Source organism: Trifolium pratense, linkage group LG3 (genome assembly GCF_020283565.1).
Source record: "Trifolium pratense cultivar HEN17-A07 linkage group LG3, ARS_RC_1.1, whole genome shotgun sequence".
Classification (NCBI taxonomy): Eukaryota; Viridiplantae; Streptophyta; class Magnoliopsida; order Fabales; family Fabaceae; genus Trifolium; species Trifolium pratense.
In genome coordinates, this window is record NC_060061.1 from 19,206,445 (window position 1) to 19,221,648 (window position 15,204).

The 15,204-nt window shown below is 35.6% G+C and overlaps 3 protein-coding genes across 3 annotated transcripts; all 3 read left to right on the forward strand.

The window, feature by feature from the left end:
* Nucleotides 1–349: 349 nt before the first annotated feature.
* On the forward strand, nucleotides 350–6,411 carry LOC123918577 (oxysterol-binding protein-related protein 3C-like). The gene is made up of 10 exons (XM_045970653.1): nucleotides 350–579; nucleotides 818–911; nucleotides 1,459–1,575; nucleotides 1,673–1,745; nucleotides 2,040–2,158; nucleotides 2,504–2,625; nucleotides 3,126–3,302; nucleotides 3,646–3,790; nucleotides 5,028–5,206; nucleotides 5,911–6,411. Exons 1-10 carry the CDS (start codon nucleotides 491–493, stop codon nucleotides 6,155–6,157), a joined length of 1,362 nt encoding a protein of 453 aa, XP_045826609.1. The 5' UTR covers nucleotides 350–490; the 3' UTR covers nucleotides 6,158–6,411.
* Nucleotides 6,412–8,037: 1,626 nt separating this feature from the next.
* Nucleotides 8,038–12,283, forward strand: LOC123918579 (scarecrow-like protein 14). The gene has a single exon (XM_045970655.1). The coding sequence runs from the start codon at nucleotides 8,481–8,483 to the stop codon at nucleotides 10,665–10,667; it is 2,187 nt and encodes a 728-aa protein (XP_045826611.1). The 5' UTR covers nucleotides 8,038–8,480; the 3' UTR covers nucleotides 10,668–12,283.
* On the forward strand, nucleotides 9,929–14,927 carry LOC123918578 (scarecrow-like protein 34). Its single transcript, XM_045970654.1, has 2 exons — nucleotides 9,929–12,283; nucleotides 12,440–14,927. The coding sequence occupies exon 2, from the start codon at nucleotides 12,451–12,453 to the stop codon at nucleotides 14,671–14,673; it is 2,223 nt and encodes a 740-aa protein (XP_045826610.1). The 5' UTR covers nucleotides 9,929–12,283; nucleotides 12,440–12,450; the 3' UTR covers nucleotides 14,674–14,927.
* Nucleotides 14,928–15,204: the final 277 nt, after the last annotated feature.

The window sequence follows — 15,204 nt, forward strand, 5'->3', positions numbered from 1 at the left end:
CGATATAGTGCAGACCTGTCCAATTACTAATTTTATAGAAATCTGCTCCTGACCTTCAAATTCAACATCGTCTATTGAACGCATCGTAACTCCAAATCCGATGAAATTGAAATTCCAACAAAGGTAATTTTGTTAGCTTTCCAGACATGTAAATACTATTCAAAACGGAGCTACAAGGTGAGAGACATGACGAAAATACCAGTAGTAGGTTCATTTCACTAAAACAGTAATTAATCTCTCTTTATAACTTCAAATTCTGGTTTTTAAAATACCGGATAAAATTCCGATTTATTCAAACCATGGGGTAAAATTGCATTTATGTTTGTTTTTCTTTTTTTAAGAGAAAAATAATTGATCTAAAAAAACACAACTAAACTATACACCACTTCAATCTATCACCGTTACAGTTTTGATTTGTATTGGATGAGCTCAGTTTTGGCAATATCTCTTTGATTCCGATCGTCTTGTGAATTAGGGTTTCACATTCACGATGGGTACCCCCCAAAAGGAAAATGAAAGCAAGGGTTTCTTTTCCGCAATGTCTTCCCGCTTCAGCAACGCTATCCGATCTGTTAACGGGTACTTCATCCCTTCCTTAATTCACCTCATAAACCCTTCATTTTACCCCTTCTTTGTTATCTTCGTTGTTTATGTTTCAATTCTACAACACTGTTAAATTTGTTCTTCAATATGATCAATTCATGAAGTTTGGTGGTTAATTCTAGAACCTATCATCGTATGTTTGAGTTTATTTACTAAGATATGCTGTGATTTGGAGGAATTTTAAGGTAATTATGTGTTTATTATTTGGTTTTAGGCTTCTTGGATATGAAGGTGTTGAAGTCATAAACCCAGATGGTGGTAAAGATGATGTAGATGATGAACTTCAGAGAGGAAGATGGAAACCGGAGGTGCTCGCTTTGTTTTGTGTTGTTTTTTAGTTTTATTGGTTGTTAAGGATAAGGAAGGATGCTAGCATTTGTTTTGGTCTTATAGTTTTACGGTGACATATAATAAGAATAGAGAACATGATAGTTATTTTAAGGTTAAATATGATTTTAGTCCTGCAAATTCAAAAACCATCTGTGGCTCAATATAATCACACCACATAGCCCAATAAGTTGGCGTTAGGGACTAAATAAAACAACATTTTTTGAATTTATAGGACTAAATCCGAACAAAAAATTTGCAATGACTAAAACAAAACAAAAAAACTTATAATTACAGGGACTAAAATCATATTTAAACTTTATTTTAAAAAGATAGTTATAAAATAGGCCTACATGAAAAGATGATAGGTTCCCATTGGATGACGGTTTAAAAATATTTTACACCGTCAATGAATAGCCAATAAACTCTTTATTTTATGTCATTTTTTCTTTCTTTCGCGTGTAACCCTCATTCATACATGCTTGTGTAGTTTGAAAATTATCCGTTTCTCTCCTTTTGTATATATAGGAAAGAGATGGTTACTGGAAGATGATGCAGAATTATATTGGGGCAGATGTAACATCACTGGTGACATTGCCAGTGATTATATTTGAACCAATGACTATGCTCCAAAAAATGGCCGAGGTTTGCTATCTTTTTTAAGTTATTCTGTTGTTGTTAATGGTTTGTTAACTTGTATTGTTAGTTGATTGAAATTGGAACATTTAATTGCATGGACTAGTTGATGGAGTATTCCCACTTGTTAGATCAAGCAGATGAATCAGAGGATCCTTACATGCAGTTGGTATATGCATGTGAGTTATTTTTTCTCCCTTGTGTTTTATCTTAGTTTTTTTTTTCTATTCGATTTATTTAAGTATAAATGATTGGCAAACAACAAGCATATGAAACATCATAATTCGGAACTAGTTTTGCTGAAGTATTTGGATGACCAGACTCATTTATCTTCAAGCGATGCTTTGTATAATGGATTTAGTTCTTATTGCATTGAAGTAACTATAAATATCAGGCGTGTGTTCTTATGGCTTTAGTTCTTTTTGTTATTATTTCTTCAGTATTTAATTTAATTTACGTAATAATGATCACAGCATCATGGGCTATATCTGTGTACTTTGCATACCAACGAACCTGGAAGCCTTTTAATCCTATCCTTGGAGAGACTTATGAATTGACCAACCATAATGGAATTACATTTCTTGCGGAACAGGTATCTTTTCAGTTTGTGATTCTCTGTGCGTGTGCGTGTGTGTGTGTGCACGCGTGCATGTGTGTCTTGTTCAATTTCACAACCAAACTTTTTGCTGAATACAAAATTAAGTAATCTGACCATGGAATCGTGTTATACTATATTCTAGGCTACACTTGGGATCAATGGATCCTAACTTTCTCACTTCCTCCCTATGTGTGCATTGTGCATGTGTGATACATATGCTAGCAATTGGAAGAAATATTAACTTCTTCTCTTGCTTTCTAATTTTGTTTGGTCAAAACAAACTGATATTTTTTTGTACTTCTCTATCTCTGTATATCAAAAATTTATTTTGAATTTCAGGTTAGTCATCATCCCCCAATGAGTGCTGGGCATGCTGAGAATGAACATTTTACATATGACGTGACTTCCAAGTTAAAAACTAAGTTTTTGGGGAATTCTGTTGATGTGTACCCTGTTGGAAGGTGATGAAGATATTGCATTTGTTTAGTAGATTTCCTTTGTTACATTGTTTTACACTTTTACTCCTATTTTCACTAATATTTTTGTGTTCTTTCAAGTTCACACTCTTATTTCTGCTTTCACCTGTCACACCCTAATTGAAAGAATTTCCATCTCATCTCTGATCTAATTTCCTAAGAGATTACAAGTGTTCTCAAGCAGAAGAGAGGATAGTGATATTTGATAACTACATGGCATGTGTGTTTTCAATCTATTATAATGCTTTCCTAAGATATCCATACAAGGTCGCCAAATGCCGATGTAGGTTTTAGGGTCTTGAAGAGCTGTTGTATGAGATTCAATCTTAGTAGTCCACGGTTATATATATGATTAGACAATACTGGATTCAACTCTTTCTGTTCTTATTTGAATTATTGGTTTTATTGCTGTTTCCTTTTTTTATAAGCTTGCTGCTGTTTATTATTAAGGAGGAATAATATTTTGTGGATTATATTGTTTGCAGAACGCGTGTGACCCTTAAGAAGCACGGTGTAGTCTTAGATTTGGTGCCACCTCCTACAAAGGTTAATAACCTGATTTTTGGCCGGACTTGGATTGATTCACCTGGGGAAATGATAATGACAAATTTGACAACTGGAGACAAAGCCGTACTTTACTTTCAACAATGTGGATGGTTTGGGTCAGTAACATTTCAAGTTCTAATTTTTGTTTTTTAAAAAAAGATACATTTTTATTAGTTTTATACCTATTCTATATTAGGATTTAGGTTTCATCCTTTAAGCAATTCGTTAGTGTATTAATTTGACTTGATGTATATTGAAATGAAAATTGTTTCTCCTGTTTCACCTGATATTTTGATTTGATGATAATTGAGTGGCTCTGAACTTTGTTCCCTTTCATTTATGATGTCTATGTTTTAACTCCATCTCCCCCCCCCCCCCCCCCCTAGCTGTTTAGGTACCTCACTAAATCTGTATCTACAGCCTTTAATTAAGCTCTACCTATTTCCTCATCTTCTGCAGTGCTGGTCGCTATGAAGTGGATGGTTATGTTTATAATTCTTCTGAAGAACCCAAAATTTTGATGACTGGGAAGTGGAATCAGTCAATGAATTATCAACCTTGTGATTCTGAAGGAGAGCCTCTTCCAAACACAGAATTGAAAGAGGTGATATTTTCTTCATTAATCTTCAAAGTTACCTTGAGAATTATTTGCAATCAAAATTCATAGTAACTTTGCTTTAAACACTAAGCATTTTTTCTCGCTCTTACCATCTGATGATAAAGAGCCTGTTTGTTTGAGATTTAAAACAAATGATTTTTTTTGAAAAAAATCATTTTTTTGTAGAGATTTTGAAAAAAATCTAAAGCTATTTGCCGTTTGTTTACAATCATTAAAATCTATTTTTTTAAAATGGTGAGGGATGATGAATGATAAAAAAATGGATTTTGATAAAAGCTATTGAAAATAGATTCTCATTTTGATGAAAAAAATGATTTTTTTACTAAAATGATTTTTGAAAAAAATCTGAAACAAACACAAGTAAGATAAAAAAATAGATTTTTTTGTTGAAAAATCTGAAACAAACAGGCCCTAAATCATTGCCTATCTAGTCATGCTTGGTAGGTTAAGTTGAAGAGAGTGATGTCTTTTTGCCATAGCCTCTTTCCAGTTATGGAATTTTCACAAGACAATAATTCACGGGTGACCCATTTGAATGTCCTCCATCCATCCGCCCCTTGGCCCCTTCCCCTTTTCCCCATTTGAAAATTTGTTAGAGGTGTGAGTGAGGCCACCTCTTACAAATTTTCAACTATTTCTACTTAGTTTAATTTTTGAAGAGTTTGATTTTGACAAACTTTCACGATCAATCATATGGACGGTTTTAGAAGTAGTTACAGTTAAAGTAAAACATTTTTAACGATTTGACGATTATGGTTGATTGGCAGTGTAAAAACTCTTTACAGTTGCACTGACAATGTATATAGATGTTAAACCATTACTTTTATTCTTGTATAGCTAACAATGTTTTCCGGTTAATCTATTACTTTGCTCTTATCATTTTAAGACAACTGAATTTCCGCTCGTGATTTTGAAATTGTCTCTGAAACAATAATCTTTAAAGAACTTCATAATGTGATGGAAGAAAACAAGGATTTGATAAGGCATATTTTGGCCATCTCTTATATACATGCACACATTCTTATTTATAATCCATATTTAGCCTTCTTTGAAAATCTTCAATTTGAAGTTATAGCCATGCAATCAAGAATCTGGCATTCTATCTGATAAAAATAAGTAACCCCAGTCTTATGCTTAGCTTATATATTGATTGTAACGATATTAATACCTCAAAGTTCCTTATCATTGTTATTGGCATTTCATCAGTGATTTTATCATGCAGGTTTGGCATGTTGCTGATGTTCCACCAAATGATAAATTCCAGTATACACATTTTGCTCATAAATTAAACAGCTTTGACACTGCTCCCAGAAAGTTGTTGGCATCAGACTCACGTCTACGTCCAGATAGATATGCACTTGAGTTGGGTGATCTGTCAAAATCCGGGACAGAAAAGAGCAGGTTTATTACCATTTCTTTTGTTCCCTTTCTGTCTCCTTGTGCCCAAACACATTTAGTTGAGCATTGTTTAAGGGATGTTCATATAAATTTTTGTAGCAGTTTAACTTGTTTAATGTTGCATTTCTATAGGCATTATGTTGGTTGAAATAACTTGGCTGAGGTGGGTTGTAGTTCCTTATGGGTGGGTTGGGGGTTCTGTTAGGACCTGTATTTCAGAAGATGATCCTATGCTGATCAGTAGTGGGAAAAGCCTAGATTGTGGAAGGTTAAATTCGAGAGAGAAGAAAGGTGCGGCCAGGTATTCTGTTAGGATAGAGGGAAATATTAACGTGATAGTGATAGGAGGGTTGAAAGCAAGTAGTGGGAGAACTTCCATTTTGAACTGTGTGGTATAGGACAATCATTCTCTGAGGAGCCCTGGCTGTGGATCAGTGTATCTTCTGATTGAAGAATACCATACTATTTCATGCTGTCATTTGGAGTGCTATTTTTGGTTTTCTATTTTCTTTCTGTTATCTAAGCAGCTTAGGTTTTGGATGATTAGATTGGTATAGAGCCGTGTAACCCGTGAGTGTCTACATTGATATCTGTCACTGTCACCACCTCCCTTAAATAAAATATGGTTTTGAGTTTCACCATAGAGATGCTGCGAGATTGCTCCCTGTGTGTTTATCTTTTTTATTTTATTTTCTTTTCATTTTCAGTTTGGAGGAGAGGCAGCGTGCTGAAAAGAGAGCTCGGGAAGAAAAAGGGCATAAATTCACACCAAGATGGTTTGAGTTAACTGAAGAAGTGACAGCGACTCCTTGGGGTGATTTGGAAATCTACCAATATAATGGTAAATACTCGGAACATCGAGCTGCTGCAGATAACTCTGGCAGTATTGATGATGTTGATGTTAAATCAATTGAATTCAATCCATGGCAGTTTGCTGACTTGGCCACGGAATGAAGTAGTTTCAATGTGCTTTTGTTTTTAGATGATGCAGTTAACTTTTTACTGATGCATTGGAAGAAATCTAACTTTTTATTTTGTGTTGGCTTGTGTACATTGTATCTACAATTCTCTTTCTGCCTATCTTAGTATTTTGATTGTGATATGGAATATGTTGCATTGCTGGTGCCTGTACTGGTTACCTTGAAATTGTATATATCCTATGCTGTTTTCAACAATTGAAACATTCATTGGTTGTTTTTACATTTGAAGATATTTTTCCGTAGTGATGATTGTTTTATTGGTGTTACAACATGCAAGATTTTGGAGGATTCTCTGAATATATTTTGCTCAATGCAAAAGAGAGCGTAATCAAATGACCCATGGTTTACCTAATTATGCAACTGGAAATGATTTGTGTTTGGCGGAAAACACAAATCGATACTATTGGAAGTAAATGTGATTGAAGAGGATCTATTCTCGTGTTGAGCTAAATGAGGTTCCACCATAGTGTTACAATCCTCAAGTCCTTTGTATATGACCCGTTCCATTCGATTGTCTGAATCTGAGGTTTTTGGTTAACTTCAAGGTAATGCAGTTCATGTCAAATTTGTGGATCATTTTGATATGTAGTTCATAATAAATCAACACTTGAAAATCGTTCAATATTGTAACGACAACTCATGGTACTTATTAGGAGAAGTTTATGGTTTCATCATTCCGGTGAGTGATACGTGAATTGATACCCCTTGACTGGTATCTCTTTGAAAATAAAGAAAAATGAATGATTGTCTTGAAAATTCCGGTGAGTGAGACATGACTTGATCACCACATTATCAAACTTTTATTATTTTCCATCAAACTAGTTGTAAAAGAAGTTAAAATTTAAGTATAAAACAAATAAAAAAATGTTAGGGTAAGAAGTCTCTGCGGGATGAGGGATAAAACTCGGTCCTCATTCCCAAACCTCCCTTGGAGGAACTTTCTCTCCCATCTCTATGCAAAAAAATTCTCTACCTTTGAACCTTCAAACCGGACAATCTCCATTTATTGATAGAATTGACATCATTGTATATTGAAGTTCTCTTTTATATAGAGTGAGTATTAAAGTTAATTTTTTTATTTTTTTTTTTAAAAAAAAAAGGTGGGAAAGTGTGAAATTTGTATTTGTTGGTAAGGCTAAGCTCTAAGCACTAAACTCCTAAAGGTTTTAAATTAATTTTGTTATGCAATGGCCTGCAAATTAATGATGAATTTGAATTCTGTTTCTCAAAGTAAGTTTACTAACAACTCTTAACCAAGTTGTCAAGTTTAAGTGGTTAACAAATTTCATCAAAGAATAAATTGCTTTAAGAAAATTTATTTTCTTTTAGTTGAACTCCAAATTATTAGAATTTTTTTGGAGGCCTATGCGCTAACAAGAAAAAGAAAAAACTAAAGAATATTGCTCCAATCTCTAATATAAATAAAAGTTGGTCAAACAAAATTAATGTATTTAACAAGCTCTCAAGCGATCTCTTGGTTAAAGGTGCATACCTCAACCTTGTGGTCCTTGGTTTTGATACCAACAGAGAATGTATGGATCTGACTCCTCTAAAGTAAGTAATTCACTTTAGAGTGTAAAGTAAGTAATATCAACCCGTTAATTAATAAATCAAAGGTAGATATTATAGTTACATCATAATAAATCATGAGGTTGTTACAACCACAACCCTTAATATTCTCACTTTACACTTTACTCACGTTAGAGAATCCAAATCTAGAATGTATTATCTACACATAATTGCATAAACTAATTCTAAAAAATAACTGAAATTTATTTAAGAGATTAACCTCTTTCCATAAATATTACTACTATTCAATATATCCAGTCAAAGATTAATCTGCGAAACAAATGGTTAAGGGAGTAGAAGAAGTGTGTATGAAATTTAGCAGCCACTAAAATAAATTTGGACCCGCATTTTGACCCGGGGTCAGGAAAAAGAAAATCCAGTCCATGAATGAACCACGTTGAAGTTGAAGTTGACGACGGGTCATAAGATTGATCCTGTGATCATCTGTCACCGTTCAGTTTCTCACTCTTGTTATTGCTCTCTCCACTAACTTCATTATGCTGATTAGATATTTCTTTAATATTTAACAGAATCAAATAAAGAATATTTCACTTCTCAGATTCTCAAATCAAAGGTTCCTTTCCTTTCCTTCCTTCTTCTCTCATCAACAATTATTAAATAATCACTTCATACTAATAATAATCACTTCCTTCAATTTTATCCCCAAATCACTCAACCCTAGGGTTTCATGATTGATCTTCTATAAAAAGAGCTTAATTTCTTCACAAATGGATCCTCGTTTCAGCTCCAATTACACCAACGGTTTCAAATCAAACCAAATTCCAACTACACTCGATGGATTCATAGATAACCCTTTTCTTCATCCACCAAATGATCCAAACACTGAAGAAGATTCTCCATTGGATGAAACTGATTTTTCTGCCACAGTTCTTCGTTACATAAACCAAATGCTTATGGAAGAAGACATGGAGAAAAAACCATGTATGTTTCATGATTCATTGGCTTTACAAGCTGCTGAGAAATCATTCTATGAAGTCATTGGTGAGACATACCCTTCTTCTAGTTCTATTCAAAATCATCACAATGTGGATAGTCCTAATGATAGTAATTTTAGTAGTTATAGCAATTGTGGTACAACTACTAGTAGTAGTAATTCTGTTGAGTTTGAGTCTTATTGGAGTAATTTTGATGTTTCTGAGTATAAGCCTTCTATACTGCAAACCGCGTTTCCTGCTGATTTTGTTTTTCAGGCAAGTTCAATGAATGGTTATGGTACTAGTACTACTAGTACTGGCAGTAGCAATTTCGGTGTAACCAATAGTGGATTTTCGGTTAGTTCTAGGGATGGATTTCCTGATTCGAACTTGTTTAGTAAGAGTGAGTCTGTACTGCAATTTGAGAGGGGTGTGGAGGAAGCTAATAAGTTTCTTCCGAAAGCGAATCCCTTGGTTATTGACTTGGAGAATAACCACCCTTTTATCCCTTCTTTTAGGAAGGTTCCTCAGGAGGTAGTGGTTAAGACGGAGAGTAGTGAGAGGGAGCATTTTTCTGTTGAGTCTAGGGGGAGGAAGAATCACGAACGGGGAGATGAAACGGATTTACAGGATGAGAGAAGTAACAAGCAGTCGGCTGTTTACACTGATGACAGTGAAATATCGGAGCTGTTTGATAAGGTGTTGCTTGGCACAGGGTGCAGAAAGGAGGGAGATCCTAAGGAAGAGAAGCCTAATGAACAAGTTACGGGTGTGCAGCAGAAAGAAGAAGCCAACAATTCTGGTGGTGGAAAGAGTCGTGCTAAGAAACAAGGCAACAAGAAGGGTGTTGTGGATTTGAGGACAATGTTGATTCTGTGTGCACAATCTATTTCTTCTGATGATCGTGTAACTGCTAAGGAGTTATTAAAGCAGATAAGGCAACATTCTTCTCCACTTGGTGATGGATCTCAGAGGCTGGCACATTGCTTTGCAAATGCCATTGAAGCACGCTTGGCTGGCACTGGTACTCAGATTTATACTGCCTTATACTCCAAAAGAAACTCTGCTGCTGACATGGTGAAAGCTTATCAAATGTATATTTCAGCTTGTCCGTTCAAGAAGCTTGCTATCATTTTTGCAAACCATACAATTTTGAATCTAGCCAAGGAAGTGGAAACTCTTCACATTGTAGATTTTGGCATCCGTTATGGCTTCCAATGGCCTGCCCTTATTTATCGTCTATCCAAACGACCAGGTGGACCTCCCAAACTGCGCTTGACAGGGATAGAGCTCCCTCAACCTGGCTTCAGGCCTGCAGAGAGAGTCCAGGAGACAGGGCTTCGCCTGGCAAGGTATTGTGAACGTTTTAATGTTCCATTTGAGTTTAATGCTATTGCACAGAAATGGGAAACCGTCAAAGTTGAGGACTTGAAGATACAGAAAAATGAACTTCTTGTGGTGAATTGTATATGTCGGTTTAAAAATCTACTTGATGAGACAGTAGTATTGAATAGTCCCAGGGATGCTGTTTTAAAATTAATTAAGAATGCAAATCCCAATATCTTTATACATACTACTGTCAATGGGAGCTATAATGCCCCATTCTTTGTGACACGGTTCAAGGAGGCTCTTTTCCATTACTCTACAATGTTTGATGTGCTTGACGTCAATGTTGCTCGTGAAGATCCAATGAGGTTGATGTTTGAGAAAGAGTTCTGGGGGCGGGAGGTAATGAACACTATAGCTTGTGAGGGTTCTGAGAGGGTTGAGAGGCCAGAGACATACAAGCAATGGCAGGTCCGGAACATAAGGGCTGGATTTAGGCAACTGCCCTTGGATAAACATCTCATTAACAAGTTAAGATGCAAGTTGAAAGATGTGTATCATAGTGATTTCATGCTTGTTGAAGATGGCAACTGCATGCTGCAAGGTTGGAAGGGCCGAATAGTGTACGCTTCATCCTGTTGGGTACCTGCATAGGCCTCGACAATGCTTCTCAGGGAGTTTAGGAGTAGCATTGCTTGAGTTTGTAGCAGGAATCTGGCAAACATAACTTGGACTTCTTAATAGTTCTAGAAGCTGACCCCTGCCAATGGAATGGTATAACACAGTTCAGTTTCAGTACCTGCAACATTTTTATTTGGTTAAGTTTGTGTATAATGTAACTAATGCTATGTAAATGATGTATTTAGATGCATATTAGTTTAACTTTTCCTGTATTTGGCAGTCATTAAAGAAGTGGAATCTTGAGTAACATGTAAGGTCTAAAAATTGAGCTACCATGATATATTTTCTACTAAGTGTATGTTTGGTTATCAGTTGCAACGAGTAGATGCATGTCGAAAAAGGTCAAGCATGAGTTTTCTTTTCTAAATGGTGTTTGGGTGGTTGAAGATAAATCAATTTCAACAACCCAAAATCGATTTCAACTGAAGCCAATATTCGTAGATTTTCATGGTGACTGCGCAAATCGGTGCTTGCAATTTTTTGTGGGATTTGACAGTTATTGATGGATATAACAGTTACACATCTTCTCTCTATTCCTTTCTTGTCCTTGATAAGTGTCATCAATAACTTCTACCAATTTTGTGCTTTTTTACTATTGGCATCCCTATGTCATGAATTCACCAACTTTCAATCATTGTTTTTGCAAAATCCTCCATTTGGTGAACTATAATTAAATATCAGAATTTATATTACCAACTCTATATTACTGGCCTGATATGTATTTGCTCTTAGAAGTTCTTTCATTTTGCAACTAGTGGTATTGGAGAGTTGCAGACAACAACTTCTTTAGAGGTAGGTAAACTTGAAAACTGCTCTGTTTATATTTTCTTCATCTGTGATAGTTTGCAATAATTTCTTTTTGGTGATTGATAAAGTGTATTTTATTTTAGGCTAAATTGTGATTTTTACCCCCTAAATTTCATAATAGCATTTTTGGTCTCCTAACTTTAGCCTCTTTTGCAAAAGGCTGGTCCCCAACTGATTTGGCCTAGTCAACGCACACGTGAACAATGACTCCATATCACGTCAGCATGTCTTGCCGTCTATGCAATTATTAAAAAACAAAAATCAGCATAATTTATACCTTCCAAAAAAAAATTAGCATAATTTTTAAAGAAAAGCCAATTTACCTATTGTTGGTAAAAGAAACAAGTGTACCAAACCATTTCATTTGGTGGGGTATCTAGATGCTGTCTTCAAACAAATCTAACAAACATTGGAGACTTGTCTCACTCTTGACCACGTTGAAGAAGGAAAAAAGTTTTACCAACCGTAAAAATGATACACTGTACATTGTTTGCCCATCACGCCAAATTCACATGACTATTGTCTTTGACTATAGTAATTTAGTGTCCACCTATGTTTTATCTTTTGACAACATTGCCATCATGCTACTTCTTCGAAGATCCGTGTATTATCCATCTCAAATATTTGTATTATTATATGCTTTAGTCAAAGATGCTATATGCTTTAGTCAAAGAGGCTGCTTCTCTATAAAGAATAAGCACCACATCATAACCAAACGAGAGCATCTCTCTGAATCTCCAAACTTCAATAGAGCCCTTATCTTGTATCAAGCAACAACTCAGGTCAGTTCAATTCAAATCTTACTAAGAGTTATATGAAACCATTTCATATTATTTTTTGTTCATACTGTTCCATTTTATTTATGTTTATGCTTTGTTTTTCATTAATATACTCAACAATAGTGATTTGAGTGTTTGTAAATGTTTCTCAACAAACAGAAACAAAAAAGATGGATCCAAATTTTCCTCAAGCTTTCATAAATGGTTACTACCACTTTGATGAAGAAGGAAGCATAGTGGTTTCTGGGTCTGATCCAAATCAGTATGATAGTTTCCATGATGCTGATCCAAATCAGTATGATAACTTCCTTGATGCTGATCCAAATCAGTATGATAGCTTCCTTGATGCTGATCAACTTGGTTTTGCAGCCACCACTTTCCCTATAGAAGGTTCTATGGGCTTGGTGACAGATCCTTCCCTTGAAGATGCTGATTTTTCTGATACTGGAAAGTTCATAAACCAAATCCTGATGGAAGAAAACCTTGACCAGAGACCATTTTATGATCCACTTAGCTTGCAAATCACAGAAAAATCATTCTATGATGCTCTCTTACACCAAAATAAACCTCCTTCACCTAATCAACATCCCTTAGATATTCATCACTCTGATGGAACAAACAGCACCAGTAGTAACAACAATAGCAATAGTAATAGTAGTAGCAGTGACGACTCTCGAGAGATGATACCCCTTTCCCCTGATACTCCTGTTTCTGATCTTGGTGATCATGTTTTTCAGTTTAACTCCCCTTCCATTTCTCACACTTTCTCTCAACCTCATTCTACTAGTGATGCACTCAGAGATTTGGATTCTTCTATTACAAAGATGGCACAAAACATTTTCACTGATGTAGATTCTGTTTCCCTATTCAAGAAAAGTTTAGAAGAAGCCAACAAGTTTCTTCCTCCGCAGCCTCAACTCGTGACTGGTTTTGAATCATCCAATTTTAATATGGTTGAGGAGAAAGAGAAACCGTTTGTGTTGAAGGGTAGAAAGAATCACAAACGAGAAGAAAGTTATAGTAACGAAGAAGACGAAGAAGCTGCTAGGAGAAGTAGCAAACAATCAGCTATTAGTGTTGTTGACGAGGATGAATTATCAGAGATGTTTGATAAAGTTTTGCTTAATGTCGAACATTTGCCATTATGCAAGGGAAATGATTGCTCGCAGACTGGACAAGTGAAAACGGAGCAGTCGCCTCCATCTAATGGAGGGAAAGCTCGTCCTAAGAAAAAAGGCAAAAAAAAGGATACAATAGATTTGAGGAATCTTCTGCTTCTGTGTTCACAATCTGTGTATGCCAATGACAACAGGAATGCTAATGAACTACTGAAGCAGATTAGGCAACACTCTTCGGCCTTAGGAGATGCATCAGAGAGGGTGGCACATTACTTTGCCAATGGCCTTGAGGCACGCCTTGTTGGTAATGGTACTAATTCACAAGTGTTCTATTCTTCGCCAAGTTCCAAGAGGATCAGTACTGCTGAGTTTTTGAAAGCATATCAAGTTCATCTATCTAGTAGCCCATTCAAAAAGTTTGCATTCTTTTTTGCAAATAAAATGATTATGGATGTTGCTGAAAATGCTGAAACCCTTCATATCATTGATTTTGGTATCCTATATGGTTTTCAGTGGCCAATACTTATTAAGTTTTTAGCAGATAGAGAAGTTGGACCTCCAAAGCTGAGGATCACCGGGATAGAGTTCCCTTTGCCCGGCTTCCGTCCAATGGAAAAAATTGAGGAAACTGGCCGTCGTCTTGCTAACTATTGCAAGCGTTTCAATGTTCCCTTTGAGTTTAATGCCATAGCATCGCGGAACTGGGAAACAATTCGAGTTGAAGATCTTAAAATTGGGAGCAATGAGGTAGTTGTTGTGAACACTTTGATGAGGTTTAAGAATTTACTGGATGAAAGTATTGAAGTGAACAGTCCAAGAAACGCGGTTCTGCAATTGATCAGGAAGATAAACCCTGCTATTTTTACTCAGTCCATTGTTAATGGGTCATATAATTCGCCTTTCTTTGCTACACGGTTTAGGGAGGCACTGTTTCATTTTTCTGCTCATTTTGATATGTTTGACACTGTCATACCGCGTGAAAACGAACATAGGATGATGATGGAGAAGGAAAGTCTGGGTAGGGAGGCTATGAATGTTGTAGCATGTGAAGGTTTAGAGAGAGTTGAGAGGCCTGAGACATACAAACAATGGCAGGTTAGGAATACAAGAGCTGGTTTCAAGCAGCTTCCATTGAAGTCAAAATTAATGGACAAATTTAGGACAAAGTTAAGTCAGTACCATAAAGATTTTGTATTTGATGAAGACAACAATTGGATGCTTCAAGGTTGGAAAGGTCGCATTTTATATGCTTCAACATGTTGGGTGCCAGCATAATCAACTCACATCATACTGGACTTATAGTGTGAGTCTGATTATAAGAATCATGCAGTTGTAGCTTTTTACTCTATCTTTCCCCTTTGTTAAATTTTTGAGTTGTAGTGGTACTAAGGCTAGGATGAGGTTGTTAACTGAGATAATGTTTTGGTATTTATGTTGTAATGGTTAGCTTATTTTGCTAGCTCTTTAGAAGCTTGTTTGTCTTAATGTAACAGAAGCTTGTTATTATAAGTACCTTTGAGATAGTAAAATTACATGTCCTATTCACATAATTTTGATTGTTTATTTGCTTGCCAATTAGTCTGTTAGTTGTACCTCATATTGTGAAATATATGCATGACATAAATTGTTTCAATGGAGCTGGCAATGTCTTTCCAGGTCCTGCTGCACACACAACACACTCACTACTCCCTCCATCTCATTTTAAGTGAACCCTTTGAGATTTGCACACTTTTTAAGATAATGATTATTTGTGTTGATTTCAATGATAAAATAAGTTTCATTTACTATCATACCCTTATTAATAGT

What these genes read in the sequence shown, in the direction of transcription:
- LOC123918577 (XM_045970653.1), top strand. Translation starts at nt 491, where the DNA reads ATGGGTACCCCCCAAAAGGAAAATGAAAGCAAGGGTTTCTTTTCCGCA. An exon ending in GCTATCCGATCTGTTAACGG is followed by an intron (nt 580 to 817) that starts GTACTTCATCCC and finishes ATTTGGTTTTAG; the next exon opens with GCTTCTTGGATATGAAGGTG. An exon ending in CAAACACAGAATTGAAAGAG is followed by an intron (nt 3,791 to 5,027) that starts GTGATATTTTCT and finishes TTTATCATGCAG; the next exon opens with GTTTGGCATGTTGCTGATGT.
- LOC123918579 (XM_045970655.1), top strand. Translation starts at nt 8,481, where the DNA reads ATGGATCCTCGTTTCAGCTCCAATTACACCAACGGTTTCAAATCAAAC.
- LOC123918578 (XM_045970654.1), top strand. Translation starts at nt 12,451, where the DNA reads ATGGATCCAAATTTTCCTCAAGCTTTCATAAATGGTTACTACCACTTT.